The sequence below is a fragment of the Selaginella moellendorffii genome, unplaced genomic scaffold (genome assembly GCF_000143415.4).
Source record: "Selaginella moellendorffii unplaced genomic scaffold, v1.0 SELMOscaffold_1, whole genome shotgun sequence".
NCBI classification, from domain to species: Eukaryota; Viridiplantae; Streptophyta; class Lycopodiopsida; order Selaginellales; family Selaginellaceae; genus Selaginella; species Selaginella moellendorffii.
This window is the reverse complement of record NW_003314262.1, coordinates 4,535,322-4,551,671: the sequence shown is the minus strand read 5'-3', so window position 1 is coordinate 4,551,671 and position 16,350 is coordinate 4,535,322. Positions and strand designations below refer to the sequence as shown.

Genomic DNA, 16,350 nt, shown 5'->3' with positions numbered 1-16,350 from the left:
CATACTCTATATCTACATTGACGTCACTAGCCAGGATCATCACATTCTTCTAAAACGCTTCCCTGATATCTTCAAACTTTTCTCTCTTTCCTTTGTGAACTTCTCTGGACACTCGATCGCTTAGAGCTTTTCTCTCTTCTTTTTGCGAACTTCTAAAGACTAGTTCCATGATCCTCGGGCCTGGAAGATTCTTATAGGAACAGATCCTGTATGGTCAAAGCTGTAGAAGCGCGTAATTGTCCGCGGCCCTGTTGGTTCCACACGGATATCGGATAAACCAGCGTCGTGTTTTCTGGAGCAATGGACGAGGAATCCAGTCGTCTCTCAGCGGCGAAATAGATGCTTTCCTCTCGCCACCACTGTGCTGCGAGACCCGACGTGAGTTCTGAACAGGAACCTGTTTGTCTCTTTGGTCCGGTTAGCTCGGCTGTACAGCGGCCAGGAGTTTCTCATAGACATCGCGGACGCTGAGGTCTTCCACCTGTAAGTTGGTGCGCGGCACACTCCCAGCACATCAATGGAGAGCGATGAAAGAAGCCACAGAAACCTTTAGGTGGATTTCGCACGAGATGGAGATCATACTCACCACGAGTAGCTTGGATTTGTTGTTCCAGCCGCGCTGGAGCGTCATTTGCGTCGCTCGCAAGCTCAGGACCTGTTACAAGTTGGCTTAATAGCGAGCGAATGTTTTTTGGTTTGATTTACCTTTGCCATGTACTCCAGAAGTTCGTTGTTTGCCTCTCCTCTCGCGGCTGGAGCAGCAACAGTCACACGAACATCATCAGCATTAACTCCTGGAGCAGGCACCAAAGGAGGTCTGATACTCAAAAGGAAGAAAACGAAAACACTCACTCGTGATCGCAGATCGCTGAGCACGGTCCTCGACTTCGATCGCTACTTGCACCAGACCCCCTTCTGTTTGCGATATGCACGGCGGCACAGGAGCGTCCTAGAGCGTCCCAGGTGAGAACTTTGATCGCCACAGGACACGATCATACCTGTGGATTAGTTTCCGCTGCCACCGAACTTAGCGAGCCATCAATCACGTAGAGCAACTCCGCGGCTTGCAAATCTTCTTCCGCGCGGTAACACACGAAGAGGCCGCAGCCGGAGCATTTCATGCGATACTGCTTCTCAGCTCTTCCTTCTCCCCTGTAAAACGCTGTCACAACAAAGTCTAGCACTGAAGAAAAAAGAAAGAATACCTTTTGAGGATTTGCTTCCCGGCTTCTACCGTGTTGAGCCTCGCGATGTGCTTAGACTTATCAAGCACGTATGCCTTGTCAGTTTTTCTCTTGGGCATCCGTTGTAGTTGAGTATCTAAGCACAAACAAAAAAAAAAAAAAAAAAAACAAAACAAAACAAAACACAAAAATAAAAACAGTTACAAAGACGTTCGTTGAGAGAAAGGACCTAAACGAGTAATGCCAATCGCAAAGCGAGCTAGCCACTGTGAAAGAAATTCCATTCGAATGCGAGCGAGCAATGCGACTGATCGATCGACAGCGCAAAGACGAAGCAAATGCGGGCAATGCGAACGTATCGCGAAAGCCATAGATCTCTAGAGCGTAATGCCGCGGCGAGATTACCTGTGATGAGTACGTGAGAGCCGCAATGCTTGCAGTAGTAGACGTAGAGGTCGGAGTCGGGGCCATCGGGAGCAGCGTCTTCGCTAGAGTACGTGTGCGTCGTCCTCTTCGGCATTCCCTCTTCGCAAAAACCCTATCTTCCTGGGATGTTATGACATGGGGAAATAAAAGTTCTCTCTTGCCACGATATCTTTCGAACAAAAATCTTTTGCCCCTTAAACCCTGGAAATAGTGTTGTTGTTCTTGGAAGAGCAAGAAAGAACCCTACGAGGCGGGAAGGGAGAGGAAGGCGCGCACGATCCCGATGTGGAGCGCGCTACATCGGATGAGGCAGGCGGTAAGTTCTGGATCGTTTGCTCGTTCCAGCAATGTTTGCGTCGCGGGATTTATTTTGGGATGATTGCAGCGGCAGGATTTTCTTGTTGCCTCGAGATTCCAATCTCAGGGTTTCTCCATCGACAATGCATCCAGGTATGCACAAGGAAATATGGATGTTTTCTTCCTTCCTTTCTTCTATGATCACAAGATCTTTGGCAGGAGATTGAGCTGTGGGAAGCTAAGCACGATGAGTGGAAGCGTTGTGAAGATGAAAAGGAGGCAGAGCTACGTCCCGGTTGATGATCGGGATAAGGAGCATATTTGTTGGTGGCAAGAAGTAGTTTTTCTTTCTTCTTTTTCCGAGATCTTTCGTTCTCTTCTAACGTTGCTCTTTCTGGTGCTTTTCTGCAGCGCATGAACTTGTGTCAAAAGCCTACTACCAAAGAAATGATAAAGCTTTTGATTCCGACTAATCTGCTCGGGCTCGACCCCAACTTGCGTCATGGAAGGTTTTATTGATTTGTTTATCGTGTTTTCCTTTACAACTTTCTCGTGCTTGCAGCTTAAGAGATGGAAGCCTGAACGCTGAGCTACTGGATGCTAAAAGAAAATTTCCTCGAGAAGTTCTTCTGTGTAGAGTAACTATATTTCTCGTTTTTTGTTTACATGGATCCATCGCCTTAGCCTGTTTTGTGCAGATTGGCGAGTTTTATGAAGCGTGCGGTTTTGACGCCTGCATTTTGGTAGAGTTTGCAGGCTTGAATCCAATGGGTGGGATACGCGCTAATGCTTCTCCAAGAGCAGGCTGCCCTATTGCGGTATGATGCTACATTCTAAGCATTCAAAGTTCGATCCAACGCATGTCTTGATAGAACTTGCGCCAGACACTTGACAATATCACCCAGCAAGGACTTTCGGTGGTGAGTTTTTAGCCTTCAGGTCAATTTGGTGATGGAGAGTTTTTTTTGCAGTGTGTAATGGAAGAGGTTCAGGGTGCTGCTCCATCAAAGTATCGGAAAGACAGATTTATTGCAGGGTGTGTTTTCCATGTCCTCGTTTTTCTTTTCTTTTCCTTTTTTTCTTAATGGCTATCTGTTGCAGCCATGCTCATCCAGGAAGTCCGTACATTTACGGCCTCGCCGCAGCAGAGAGTGATTTTGAATTTCCAGAGCCATGCCCCGTAGTCGGTAACGTTGTTGACGCAGCTTTATTTTTCCTATTTAACTCGCAATTGTTTGGATCAGGGATCTCTCAATCGGTGCGCGGGTACACTTTCGTCTCTGTTTTGGAAATGATGAGGACGTATACTGTCGAAGATGGACTCACCGAAGAAGCACTTGTCACGAAACTGCGATCAGTGCAGTATCAACAGCTTTTTCTCCATCGCTCACTAAGAGGAAACTCCTCAGGTTTTTCTTCGTTATCTCTATTATGTTCCTTCCGTAATAATTATGATACAGGAAGCGTTAGATGGGGATCCTCTGGGGATGGAGCACTCCTGTGGGCAGAATGCAAAGGCAAAGACGTAGAGTGGTTTGACCGGGATCCAGTTTCCTTTCTCTTAGATAAGGTGCATATACTAGCTTACTTTCAGCACATATTCCTTGGCATTTTCAGGTTAAGGAGATGTATGACATTGAGGACCAAGCTGAATTTCGGGAAATTGCAAGACCGTCGTTGAAAAGGCCTCGGCCAGTTTACCTGGGGACAGCCTCTCAAGCTGGTCAGTGCTGTTTTTTGAATGCTGTTTGAAAGTTATGTTTGTGCTTTCAGGCATTTTGCCGGTGCCGGAAATTCCGAGCTTGCTAAAAGTTCTTGTACCGTCGGACACCACCAGTCTCTGCGTCAGGTAGTATGCCTTTGGTGAGGTGAATTAGCATCAGCTTTGTGCTTGTTTTGTATAGGTATTTGCGAGACCTGTTATTAAATCCACCGCCTTACGCTACAGCTGCGGCTATTCAAGGTGAGAACTGACTACTACATTATATTAATTTTGCTATACTTCCATTGCAGAGTGTCTAAAGTTAATGACTTCTGTGAAATGCTCTATTCCGGAGTTTTTATGTGTATCAGCTGCAAAGGTATGACTCATTGCACTTTTATCTCACTCAATTCAATCATCAAATTTTGCAGCTGGTGAAACTAATTGGAGCTAGGGAAGTCAATCATCTTGAATTTTCGCGCATAAAACATCTTGCAGAGGATGTATTGTACATGCATGAGAACGACAGTCTGAGAGACATATTTCATTTGCTTCTTGAGCCCACTATATTAGCAAGTGGTTTACAATTGGAAGCTGAACAACTGGTACGTAGCATCGGCTTCCTTACGACATTGGTTTAACACATGTTGTATCAGGTGACTGATTGTAAGCAGCTGGTTGATAGAATCAGTTCTGTGATCTCTTGTACGGGCGATCCAGAGCAGCTCATTAATTCGTACGAACATGTTCCGGATGATTTCTTTATTGATTTTGAATCGAGCTGGAAAGGTCGCGTACAACGCAAACTTTCTGAAGATTTTTATGCCGATGTTGACAGAAATGCTGCAGAACTCAATTCAGCGGTGAGTTTTTTTGTGTGCGTCTGGCTTTTAATGTTACTGTTCAGATTGTAGGTGATTTTCTTCCGGTTTTGGCAAGGGCAAAGTCTTTAGTAAGATCCTGCTACGGTAATGGCAACGGTGAAATCTGCTACGTTCCGGACCATCAAGCGGTCTGGTTCAAGGGAAAGGGTTTTATGCCACTTCTGTGGGGCTCTGAGACACCCGGTGAGGAAGAAATAAAACGTTTGATTCCTGCGCTAGACTCCAAAGGCAAAAAAGTTGGAGATGACTGGCACACCACAGGAAGAGTAGAATCTGCGGTCATGAGGTACAGCTTGGAGTTGTTCTTTCCTAGTTTATATTAATTACTTTTCCTCCAGCTACCGAGAAGCCGCAACTAAAGCAAATTTTGCTGTTGTTAAGGCACTCCGATGCCTTTCAGACGATGTAAGGACGTATCTGAACACAATAATTTTTATTTCCATGTTCTGTGTGATAGCCAAAGCTTTTTTCGCGCATGCCAGGTATCAGTATTTTATTTGAATAGCTGCTATTTGCTGACGTTTTACGTTTGATTAGTGAGGGAAAACGTCGCAAATGGGTGTTCCCTGTTCTTGGTGGTGAACAGGTACTATGTCGTCGTTCTTTGAACTGTCAACTGACAATTCTTTGATAGGAGCCTCTTGTTTTCTCTGGGCTCTTGCCATATTGGCTAGATTCAACACAGGATTTTGCAATACCAAACTCGTTCGAAATGAGCTCTATTTTTCTTCTTACGGGTCCCAACGGCGGAGGAAAGTCGAGTTTGCTGAGATCCGTTTGCGCGGCTACTTTGTTGGGATTATGTGGACTTATGGTTCCGGCATCTAAAGCTGTCATCCCACAGCTCGACTCCATCATGTTAAGAGTGGTTTCTCAAGATAGTCCCTCGGAAGGCAAAAGCCTATTTCAGGTACGTCGCATTCATTTCCGGTCTTCGATAAAGACCTTGACCTGTTCCCTGCAGATGGAAATGGCAGAGTTGAAGACTTTGTTACTTGAGACAACTCGGAGAAGTCTTGTCCTTGTAGATGAGCTTTGCAAGGGAACCGACGTACAGAAAGGGACTTGCATATTGGCCAGTGTTCTGGAGAATTTTGACAGGCTCGGCTGCCTGGGAATTGTCTCTACTCACCTTCATGGGCTTCTAGATATGAAGCTCGACACCAACAATGTCGTCTTGAAAGCAATGGGGACAAGAAAGGTATTACAAGGCGGGCTACAACCGACCTGGGAGCTCATCGATGGAGAATGCAGGGAGAGCTTGGCTTTCGAGACCGCGAAGGGGGAAGGTGTGACGGAAGAGATTTTGGACAGAGCCAGGGAATTATACGAAGAGATGCAGAAGAAATATCTCTCGCAAAGTAAGCCGATGGTAGACGGTAATGAAGTGCGCCATGAAAGTACTCTTGACAGCAACGCAGCTGCGTCATCAGTGCCACGCATCCAAGGTTCGGAGTTCTTCGGTTTGAATGTGCCATTGCTTTGGATTCGTATTTGGTTGCTATAGGTGCGAGAAATCTGAAGGATCTGGAACAAGAAGTTTTGAGGATCTGCAAGGACCAGCTGAATGGAACTTTCGTTCTCTCTAGCACTTGTTATTTCGTTGGCGCGCGCCAGCAACCTCCACCCTTCACTTCGAATCACTCTTGCGTCTACATTCTTCATAGACCAGACGGAAAGTTTTACGTTGGACAGGTACCATTAGTATTTCTCTTCTCATGTTTGTGCTGATTGGAGTTTCCTATTTTTTGCCACAGACGGATAATCTATCTGGACGAATTGCTTCACATCGTACGTCTATGGGACTAAAGCAGGCACCTTTTTTATACTTGCCAGTGTCCAACAAGAGTGTGGCTTGTCAGTTGGAGACCGCTCTTATTACACAGCTCACACAACAGGGATTGAACCTCGTGAACAAAGTTGATCAAAGGCATAAGCATTTTGGGATCAGCCCAGTCGAGGCTCCATTTTGAGCCAGCGAGTCAGCAGTTTTTGCCCGGAGTAACTTACTTATAAGAGATTTTATATGCATATTGCGAGCTTCTAAGATTTTTGAGGTGAACTTTCAAGTTTTTAAAGATAGTACGCATATTTTTCTTCTTGTAAGCTCAATCTATCAGCAGTAGTGGTTGCCACCAGATTAGCAGCACCAGGAGGAAAATGATGAAGCCAACGTTCCAACCGGACTCGTCCCATTGATCGTTGTTGGGCGCTACATATACTTCCGCTAATTCGGAAGGGGAGCTGAAATGCAAGTGCACATAAGCTGGACCACCAAGAGTATAAAGAGCGTCACCAAGAGTATAAAGAGCGGGACCACAAGAGCTGCGACGGCGAAATCTTGGAGAAACCTCTACAGCAGCAGTGCAAATCTCTCGAGGACGAGTTATAGTGATCCATACAAACTATTTAACCGGAAAGCTTTGAGAAGAAAACTACGCAAGCTCATATGCAGCTCAACATTTCTTTTGCAAGCCAACTTAGAAGACCACGAGGACTCAGAATGAAGAGGAAGAGCAGCGGTGCGCTGGTCGGTGCCATCGTCGGCTCCACTGAGACTCGCGGAGCGCTCGAGGTACAATAGAATAAGGGAAACTAATCAGTGTAAACTAATAGCGTTGTTTTCAAGCGTGTCATGCTAGTGGTTCACCAAAAGATTTTGAATTCGAGTTTTTCGGTAGAGCTAATGAAGACGTGAAAGAACATGTAAACCTCGTTTATGGTTTATCAATTGAACTTCTTCTGGTCGGTCAATTGTCCTCCAGACTTGACTGAAAAACGTTTTCTCGCCTTTAAAGCCAATTGTTGGACACAGGTTTTTTGCTCATCTCTATCGTTTGCAAACATGCTGATGTGCAAGGTATTACCAAACATCGGCTACTCGACAGCTTTGAATGCAACGTTCGCACCACCAAATCCAGTTTTTAGTGGACCACAAAAGACAAGGTTGAGAACATCGATTTTATCTTGTATCGCGGAAGTTGATCCTGCAAAAAGTTCATCAAGCCAGCACGTACGTACACATTTTCTTTTTCACTTCTATCAAAATGTTTGTGGTCACAGAAGCTCGAGAGAATCACTAGATCCACTGTCAGCGAGGATGTAAAACGAAAGCGTCGACTGGAACTAGTAGACGCTGTTCGAACGATGTTCCGCTCCCTGGGAGATGGAAACATATCAAGATCTGCGTATGATACTGCTTGGGTAGCACGCGTTCCTGCACTCGATGGAAGCAACTCACCACAGTTTCCAATGTGTCTTGACTGGATCATCAAAAACCAGTTCGAAGATGGCTCCTGGGGTGACAAAGACTTGTTCTTCACCTACGAGCGCGTGTGTTCTACACTGGCATGTGTTATATCGCTCAAGATCTGGAACACACAAGAGAAGCATATCGAAAAAGGTGAGAAGAAAGAAGTCATGATCGTCTAAAAGTTTTCTCAAGCAGGACTTGAATTCATCCGGAGAACAATGCCCGCGCTGGAGACGGAGGAGAGTGCACACATGCTGATAGGATTTGAGATCGTCTTCCCGGCAATGCTAGATGAAGCTATGGAGCTGGGACTGGACCTCGACTACTCGTCTCCAGTCGTGCACAAGTTCCATGCTGAGAGAGAGAAGAAGCTCCAGAGGTTTGTGGATCCTGGTTTTTTTGTTTCACTTACAAGTGTTCTCCTAGGATATCGTTGGATGTCCTCCAAACCCATCCCACGCCTCTGCTATACTCGGTCGAAGGACTCCATAAGAGCCTTGACTGGCACAAAGTTGTAAAACTGCAGTGTTCAGATGGTTCTTTGCTTTCCAGTCCCTCGTCTACGGCGTGTGCTCTCATGTACACTGGAAACGAGAAGTGCCTGCAATACCTCAACAACATTCTTGAGAGATACAAAGATGCAGGTTCGATAAAAAAAACTATGAAAGTCTAAACTCTAAGAAAGTGTCTTCAAACAAAAGCAGTACCAAACACGTACCCGGTAGATTTATTTGAACACATCTGGATTGTTGATCGCATAGAGAGGTTGGGAATCGCTCGGTACTTCACTCGAGAAATCAAAGATGCCCTTGACTATGTCTACAGGTTAACCTCGTAGACAATTGCGAAACAAATTCAATCTTTTATTGTGAATGAACAGAAATTGGACTGATAAAGGAATATCATGGGCCAGAGGTACACCTATTCAAGACGGCGACGACACTTCCATGGGCTTCATGGTCCTACGGAGTCACGGATACGATGTTTCTGCAGGTAAATACATGAAGAAACACTTGGCTGGCTGACAACTTAATTTGCAGACGTCTTCAAGCACTTTCAGCATGAAAATGAGCACGGGTTCTTCTGCTTTGTCGGGCAAGTCAGTGAAGCAGTGACAGGAATGCTCGATTTATACAAAGCCACGAAAGTTATGTTTCCAGGCGACGTGATTCTGCAAAAAGCGAGAGCATTCACCAGGAGTTTTCTGGATGAGAAACGGCGGAAGGGAGAGCTCAATGACAAGTGGGTTGTAACGAAAGATCTTCCCGGAGAGGTAAGAGTATGATGATTAATGAAGAGAATCTCAGTTGTTGTTTTCCTCAGGTTGAATTTGAGCTCGATAACCCCTTCCATGCTACTGTGGAACGAATCGCTACGAGAAGCTACATCGATCAGTATGGAGTAGACGATGTTTGGATCGGGAAGAGCCTCTACAGGTAGATGAACTAAATTCCTTGTCTTTGATCACTGCCTGACTCCAACGTTACCTTTAAAAGAATGCCGTTCGTAAACAACCCAGTCTTTCTCGAGCTCGCAAAGCTGGATTTTAATACGTGCCAGGCATTTCACAAACAAGAGTTTAAGCAGTTGGAAAGGTAATCAAACTACAACCAACTGGGCGTAATCACGTTGATCTTGTTGCAGATGGTATGCTGAAAGTAGCTTCCGAAAATTTGGATGCTATCACAGAGACCTCGAGCAATCGTTTTTTGGAGCAGCAGCGATAATCTTTGAACCAGAGCTAGCGACTGCAAGGGTTGTGTGGTCGAAGTGTTCGTTTATAGCAAGCGTTATAGCGGAATACTTTCGGAGGGAAAGTTCCATAGTTGATCTCCAAGACCTCTTAAATGGTGTCCAAAGGTAAATTATATCGAATATGTGCATTGTTCTCTAATGATACTTTTCGTTGTGATGCTGTAGATGGGATCCCAGCTCTATGGAAGACTCCTCGGACGACGTCAAGCTGCTATTTATTGAGATCTTTCTGGAAGTCGAGAGCCAGAGCAAGCAATGCCTCAATTTTCAAGGCCGAAGTGTGAACAACGAGCTAAGAAGGATTGTAAGTTATTCTTTTGTTTATCTTGATGAGTTTGAAAAATTTTGCTCTTACTTTCCTGCAGTGGAGCAACTGGTTGTCCAGCCTGCTAGAGAAAACGAGGTGGCGGGTTTCCAAAAAACGTCCAACACTCGAAGACCATTTAAAAGCGTCAAAGTCGGACGTCGAACCTGCGGTTTATAGCACGATGTATTTCGTCAAAGAGAAGCTCGCAGCTGGAAAGCTCTACCAGTTTTCAAAGCTCTGCACTGTGATGAACTCGGCTATAACTTTGGAACAAGACTTACAGGACTTTTTCTTCCAGGACGATGACAGTCGATTGAACAGCGTGAGCATTTATCTTGAAGAAAAACCTGGAACTTCCAAGGAGAGTGCCGTGGTTTACATCAGAGAGCTCTCAGAGGAGCTGATGAGGGAGCTTTTGCGTGAATCACTGTGTTGTGACGACAATCTTCCATCAGCGTGCAAGCATCTCTTTCTGAATGGAGCTCGCCTCGCGAATTTCATGGTAGCAGCACGTCGAGAATTATCCATGGATGGCCATATACACAGACTTCTCTCTCAACCATTCTGAACTTCCAAAAACAATAAAATAATATGCCAAGATTTTCTTAATTGCGTTTCAAAGTTATTGAGATCAAGTCCTCGGTTCTAGCATTTCTAAAAAAGCTCTAGGTACCACAAAGGTGTCCAGGTTCACAACGTTTTGTTCATGTCTGTGGCTGCTTGTTGCCACCATTGTGCTTTTAAGAGAAAAAGATAAGCAGAAGGTGTGATCTCTCCAACAGTTGATTTTATAATCTTACTCGGGTGTGATATTCTAACATTGCAGAAGAAAGTCCAACTACTTCTTGTAGAAGAAGCTAACCAATATTGTAATCAGCCGTAATGCTCAAAATAAAGATATTATTGCCTTTGATGCTTTCTTTTACAGGGTTAAAATATGATAAAATGTACTAAAAAATGAAATAAAACAAAACTACTTCTTCTTTCACAACATTCTAACTCGTAAAGAATCCAGTTTTTGAGGAACAAAGTGAAATTAAAATAAAGTAGTTGCACAACTCTTTAAAATGGTTAAAATTTTTAACAATCTCTGCTAAAAACATTATTACTTTTATATGTTGCATGATTATTTACAATTTAAAATGGTTTACCCTAAATATTAGAATGATTAGTTGTTTTTATCTATATAATATACTATTTTAACTTCAATTAGTTTATGAAAAAGGAAGTTTGGATTTATTTTTAACCTGCTGACTATGTTGGTGTCATTGTCATAAAATGGCTCCATGTTTTCCTCAATAGATTCAAAGTAATTGTCATTAAAGTCCCAATAGTGAAAGGCTGTTGTAGAAAATCTTGAAATTGAAGCCTTTGGTGTAGGTAATGACATTTTCATTTTTTATTTCTATATTGATTTTTGCTATATTATTAAATTGCAAACCTTTGTTTTGCTAAGTCCATAAATTTTGTAGCCAAATAGATATATTCAGAATTATGTATAATCAATGGATTTGCACACACTGCTAGTGATACTTTTTGTAGACTATTGGCAATTAATGGCTTGCATGAAAAATTATGATCCATTTGTCGTCATCAACCATGTTCTTTGTCATAGCTACTAAGTGGTTAATAAGGTCATGTATGCACACTTACCAATCCTTAATTTTACTTTTTTCGGTAAAGTAGGTATAAAGTAGCATGCAAAGTACAATGTTTGCTTTATAATTTTGTAAGTTATTCTTTTTAAAAAATTTAGTCCTTGTCATCTTAAGGAACTTGATCACTTCCCACTTCATGTTACTATTTGGAAAAATTCACTAATCCCAAATTTCATCACTTCGTATTTACTTGTTAAAGATGTGATTTACATCAAATTGCTTAATCCATCTTTTTCCTATTTATTTTTTTGTGTAATATTAAAGGCTTTTAGCAAATCTATTTCTTTATCCTTCCTTGATATATTCTTATTCCCTTTCATTGCCATTTTTGCTAGCATTTTCTTTATATCTTTTACTTTTATATTTATCTCTAAGTCATGTTTACCCATCCCTTGTTTGAAATCAATTTTCATGAACTCATGAACTTTATACAGTCATTTAAGATTTAATCAAGGCATCACATATGATTTTATAATTTGAATAATATTCTTGTGGGGATGAAATGAAAGTTTCTCTCCGTAAAAAAGTGGAGAGAAATTATTCTAAACTGAATAGTTTTTCTTTAACAAAGAAGTTAGATAAATCATTGATATCAAATAGTTTACTATTTACTTTGTGGGATTTAGCAAAAAAGGCTTTTGAGATATATATATATATATATATATATATATATATATATATATATATGGGATAAAAAAAGCATATAAAAAAAACTCTATACAAGTATATGATACATTAATTGGGACTAAATGCTATATAAATAAATAAAATAAAGAAGTTGAAAATGCAAAAAAAGAGAGAAAATGCCATTTAGTACCAAATAATTATAAAATGAAAAAGTTTACTTGAATACAAATCACTTAGAGGTTTGATTCATGAATCTCATATCCAAAACACCATTATTATCTGTATTTACCATTTTACATATGTTGATAGTATATTAACCCTTAAGGAAATATTTTTTTACCTCATTTAAGCAAATTCTAAAATCTTGGTGATCCAAACTTACCTCTTACACCAAAGATGAAAAATATTATTATCTTTAAAAACTCCTCAATTCTTCCATTTGTTTGGCTATTCTAAAAGGTCCATTAACTATTTCTTATGCACCTCTTAGGGAAATTTGCAAAGTGATAAAATTAAAAGTAGTCACTATATTTATTTAGATTTTCCTAATGTGCACTTTATTAAACATAATAGATACTTCCAAAGAGTATATCATATTGATTACAGACTTTCTAGATAGTCAACCTTTTTGTTTATTTAGTGGACATATTTAGTTTTCTCCATAACTTTGAGAATGTTATTTTCAAAATTATTTTATTTAGAAAAATTAAATAAATTAAAACAAATCAACTACAAAAAAATATTGAAACCGTATACCAGAAAAAAGAGCTTGACAATAAACCAATGTGTCAAAAGGTATTAAATAGTTCTTCTTTTACCCTTCATTTCATCTTGTGAATCACAATTGATTCATCCCTTAAGTTATTGTTAAATTTTTCTTCTATGATATCTTTGTTGTTGTAGCAGATAAATGCTATAAAAAGTGTTTTGATCTTTGCTATTATAGTAGATAAATGCCATAAAAATTTTTTAGGAGGCCACTTACTTAAACACCATGTTTATTGATATTGCAAAAAAATTCATGAGAATACCATTCAAAACTAAAAAATAAAAAAGAGCTTACTTATTCACATGATGCATGGTTTGATATAATTATAGCATATTTTTGTTTTTCAATTCAATAAAGAACTTCTCCACCTAAACATGATTTTCTTTGTTAAATGGAAAAATATGATTAAAATCACAATAGTCCAAATCTTTTATGGATGTGTTACAAAAAATATTGTACATTATACCATGATTTTTTTTTTAGCATTGAAGTAAGTTCATGTGAAACTCATGATCATTATTAAGCAAGACTTAGCTATAGACTTTTTTGAGTTTTTGGTTCCTTGAGTTTTCATGCTTGTGGTTCATTTATTTAAAGTTGATAGGAAAGGCATTTTGGTTTATTAGTTTCAATATTAAAGTTAACTTTTGCATCTAACTATCATTGATAATGATTGACTATCATCTAGAATAGTTGATTACTTTTGTCAAAAGTTTTACTTGATTATTGTTGATTTAGAATGATTTACTGTTCTTTAGGATGGTGGATTCTTTTCTTCAATAATAATTATGCATCTCTTATTGATAGGATGATTGATGATCTTTTATGATAGTTAGTTGTTCTTTTTGATAGTTTTTGGCTTTTTGCATTGCCATATATTCTTTGTAGTTTGCTTTGAATTGGTCTCTTGGGTTTGAAATATCGGTAGGATGTTGCTGATGCTTGCTTGAGCAACTTTGGTTCCTTTATCACATTCGCGACAGTATTGCCATTGTTGATGGTGCTACTATAAAGGATTATCTTGTTAAAAAATGAGAAAAGGAGAGCTTAGAGGATATGAGAGTAAGTAAATAAAAGAAAGAAGCTTAACAATTATTTAGGAAGAATCCCTTTTCAAATGTTTAAAGAAGAGATCTAGGGGGAATTTATCTTTATGTGTTAGAAAGAGAACATGCTAAAAGAGATAGCTAGCTGGGATATTCCACTAGGCAAGTGGTTAAATTAAACTTTATTTGCTATAAGTTCTTTGATTCCAGAAAAACTAAAAGGTAATATCTGGTAAAATAAATAAATTTTGCTATGTTTTGCATTATAGAAATGCTTAGTTTGATTTTCTTTTAAATAATTTTATTATAATATATAATTTTGTTTATTAATGGACTCAAGACATTTCTCAAAAGTTTAATCTAGTGGGCTAGGCATTGTTCTTGACAATAAAATTGATTTTTACCCAAGTTGATGGAAAGAGGCCTCACTTCTTTAAAAAGTACTTTTCCTTCTTTTTTTTTCTACTTCTCTTCATTGCATTTTCCTTTATAGCTAAAAATGAGCATAATTACATTTGTTTATAGACAAAATATCAACAATATCTTTCAAAGATCTTCCAACTTCTATCACCAATGATTCTAGGTATAAAATTGAAAGGTCTGAAATAAGTGGATTGGATCTTTACCAATATTTTGATGGCTCTAGAGAACAATGAACTCTAGGCCAAGCAAGGTCAAGTCCAACTTCTCGTAATTGGTCCAAACTGTAGTATCTTGCTAGGGTTCTTAGACATCAATGCTAGCATAGTAGATATTGAGATCACCATCAATGAGTCATAGTTGGTATTGCAATATTATATATTTCTTTTACTATCAGTTAAAACAAGTTAGGGATTGAGAGCTTAGGTCATATGGAATGATTTGGTCAAGACTATATCAATTGTCAGGTGTTTAAAATACTTTTAAAAAGAAAGTTAGAGGCTACAATTTCTTGATTCTATCAACTTTGAATATCCTTCATTGAGAGCTCTTATAATGCACTAAAGAACCCATTATATTGACAGCCATATTATTCCAACTTTGAGAATTGGAAGGTGAGTAAGGCTTTATTTTGCCTATACTCACATTCTTGCCTTTGCCTGCAAAATAGTAATAAATAAATAGAAACAACAAAGTAGAGAAGAGAATAAAAGAAGAAGAATGATAAGAGAATAAAAAATAACTCAACCTTAAACCCCAAATGTGTGAATAAGGATAAGCATATGTCACTCTGTCAACTCTACTTTACACAAATAGTCATAGGCAGGAGAAAATATGGTTAAATAAATACAAATGCATACAACAATGAGTGTGAGTTCTTTTCCAACACATCTAAGTGTTACTTATATACTACATAATTTTATAACTGTTCATAACTACTTCACACTTGTCTATGATGAGCATTGCTTATGTCAAGTCTTTCTTCTTTAGATGCTTAAGCTTAAACATAACTCCATTTTACCTAAGCTTCCTTCTTTTGTTTTGCTTAGGAAGATACATAAGAATAAACAATTACCTCTTCATCACTGCTTTATGACAAAGTTATTATTTATTGTTAGACAGTTGAATTCTCCAAATCCTACTCCAAGTTATTGACCTTGGTCTTCATAGTGATAAGCTTGATGCTTCAACATGGATCATCAAGTTTTTGATGTATGATCTAATTTTCCTAGTCAAAACATTGTGATATGCTAATCTTGGCGGTTGATGCACTTTGCATTGGTGAATGTGAAAGCTAGGATTGCACTCTTGAGTTCTTGGATTATATGGTGCTAATGGGTCTAGGTGAACCAAAGGAGTATGGGCTTAATCTTCTCTAATCCACCTATGCATCCGACAATGACACACCCTTGGCTGATCAGTCTAGAGAGATGAGGCATACAATAGCAATAGACATTGCAATAGCACTATAAAGTCAAAGCTAACCACACCTTCGCTCACAAGACCGTGAATCAACTGAGCAAGCCAGTAGTCTGAAGCTTCATAGAGGAGCTCACTCAACACATCAAGGGAGGAGGCAAGCAGCCAATCAACAAGTCAATGCAACTAATAGGAGATGAGGAAACTATGAAATATTATATGTAGATCTTGAACTAGCTTAAGACAATCACTAAAAAAGTGGATAGAGTTATAGGTGAACAAAATCATTAGTGCCACATAATCCAAGAACTCAAGAGTGCAATCCCAGTTTCCATTGATGTAGAATGCATCAACCACCAGGATCAATGCATCATAATGCTTGACCAGGAAAATCAAATCATATGTCAGGAATTCAATGATCTACACAAAAGTATCAAACTTATCACTATGAAGACCAAGCTCAACAACCTAGAGTAGGATTTAGAAAATCTAACTACCTAATAGGCAGTAGCTTTGTCATAGGGGAGTGATGAAGAGGTAATTGTTTATTCTTGTGTATTTTCCCAGGTAGAGCAAAAAAGGGAAGCTTAGGCAAAATGGAGT

The 16,350-nt window shown here is 39.7% G+C and overlaps 3 protein-coding genes across 6 annotated transcripts; 2 read left to right on the top strand and 1 right to left on the bottom strand.

The window, feature by feature from the left end:
- Positions 1-69: 69 nt before the first annotated feature.
- On the bottom strand, positions 70-1,778 carry LOC9662484 (UPF0235 protein At5g63440). Of its 4 annotated transcripts, none has more exons than XM_024684798.1 (7): positions 1,590-1,777; positions 1,206-1,320; positions 999-1,152; positions 853-949; positions 706-794; positions 587-655; positions 70-503 (listed from the first exon to the last, which is right to left on the bottom strand). In XM_024684798.1, the coding sequence occupies exons 1-7, from the start codon at positions 1,702-1,704 to the stop codon at positions 450-452; spliced, it is 693 nt and encodes a 230-aa protein (XP_024540566.1). In that variant the 5' UTR covers positions 1,705-1,777; the 3' UTR covers positions 70-449. The 4 variants fall into 4 exon arrangements, with proteins under 4 accessions (XP_024540566.1, XP_002961678.1, XP_024540555.1 ...); XM_002961632.2 differs by having other exon boundaries at positions 70-481; XM_024684787.1 differs by having other exon boundaries at positions 70-655; positions 1,590-1,778.
- Positions 1,779-1,838: 60 nt separating this feature from the next.
- On the top strand, positions 1,839-6,599 carry LOC9662483 (DNA mismatch repair protein MSH1, mitochondrial). Its single transcript, XM_024684777.1, has 24 exons — positions 1,839-1,926; positions 1,996-2,060; positions 2,127-2,244; positions 2,319-2,416; positions 2,470-2,545; positions 2,606-2,725; positions 2,780-2,827; positions 2,879-2,943; positions 3,009-3,094; positions 3,152-3,316; positions 3,368-3,477; positions 3,525-3,630; positions 3,681-3,756; positions 3,812-3,870; positions 3,921-3,988; positions 4,041-4,214; positions 4,266-4,472; positions 4,517-4,779; positions 4,832-4,975; positions 5,031-5,079; positions 5,128-5,403; positions 5,458-5,941; positions 6,001-6,188; positions 6,251-6,599. Exons 1-24 carry the CDS (start codon positions 1,894-1,896, stop codon positions 6,464-6,466), a joined length of 3,294 nt encoding a protein of 1,097 aa, XP_024540545.1. The 5' UTR covers positions 1,839-1,893; the 3' UTR covers positions 6,467-6,599.
- A 397-nt stretch (positions 6,600-6,996) lies between these two features.
- On the top strand, positions 6,997-10,376 carry LOC9658264 (copalyl diphosphate synthase 2-like). Its single transcript, XM_024681145.1, has 13 exons — positions 6,997-7,068; positions 7,309-7,413; positions 7,557-7,896; positions 7,942-8,125; positions 8,173-8,390; positions 8,451-8,571; positions 8,627-8,739; positions 8,787-9,019; positions 9,070-9,182; positions 9,243-9,341; positions 9,391-9,606; positions 9,667-9,805; positions 9,867-10,376. Exons 1-13 carry the CDS (start codon positions 6,997-6,999, stop codon positions 10,374-10,376), a joined length of 2,463 nt encoding a protein of 820 aa, XP_024536913.1.
- Positions 10,377-16,350: the final 5,974 nt, after the last annotated feature.

What these genes read in the sequence shown, in the direction of transcription:
- LOC9658264 (XM_024681145.1), top strand. Translation starts at nt 6,997, where the DNA reads ATGAAGAGGAAGAGCAGCGGTGCGCTGGTCGGTGCCATCGTCGGCTCC. An exon ending in AGACTCGCGGAGCGCTCGAG is followed by an intron (nt 7,069 to 7,308) that starts GTACAATAGAAT and finishes TGTTGGACACAG; the next exon opens with GTTTTTTGCTCATCTCTATC. An exon ending in CGTTCGCACCACCAAATCCA is followed by an intron (nt 7,414 to 7,556) that starts GTTTTTAGTGGA and finishes TTGTGGTCACAG; the next exon opens with AAGCTCGAGAGAATCACTAG.
- LOC9662483 (XM_024684777.1), top strand. Translation starts at nt 1,894, where the DNA reads ATGTGGAGCGCGCTACATCGGATGAGGCAGGCG. An exon ending in TATGTGTATCAGCTGCAAAG is followed by an intron (nt 3,989 to 4,040) that starts GTATGACTCATT and finishes CAAATTTTGCAG; the next exon opens with CTGGTGAAACTAATTGGAGC. An exon ending in GTAGAATCTGCGGTCATGAG is followed by an intron (nt 4,780 to 4,831) that starts GTACAGCTTGGA and finishes CTTTTCCTCCAG; the next exon opens with CTACCGAGAAGCCGCAACTA.
- LOC9662484 (XM_024684787.1), bottom strand. Translation starts at nt 1,704, where the DNA reads ATGCCGAAGAGGACGACGCACACGTACTCTAGCGAAGACGCTGCTCCC. An exon ending in CAGCGGAAACTAATCCACAG is followed by an intron (nt 950 to 998) that starts GTATGATCGTGT and finishes GGGACGCTCTAG; the next exon opens with GACGCTCCTGTGCCGCCGTG. An exon ending in TTCTGGAGTACATGGCAAAG is followed by an intron (nt 656 to 705) that starts GTAAATCAAACC and finishes AACTTGTAACAG; the next exon opens with GTCCTGAGCTTGCGAGCGAC.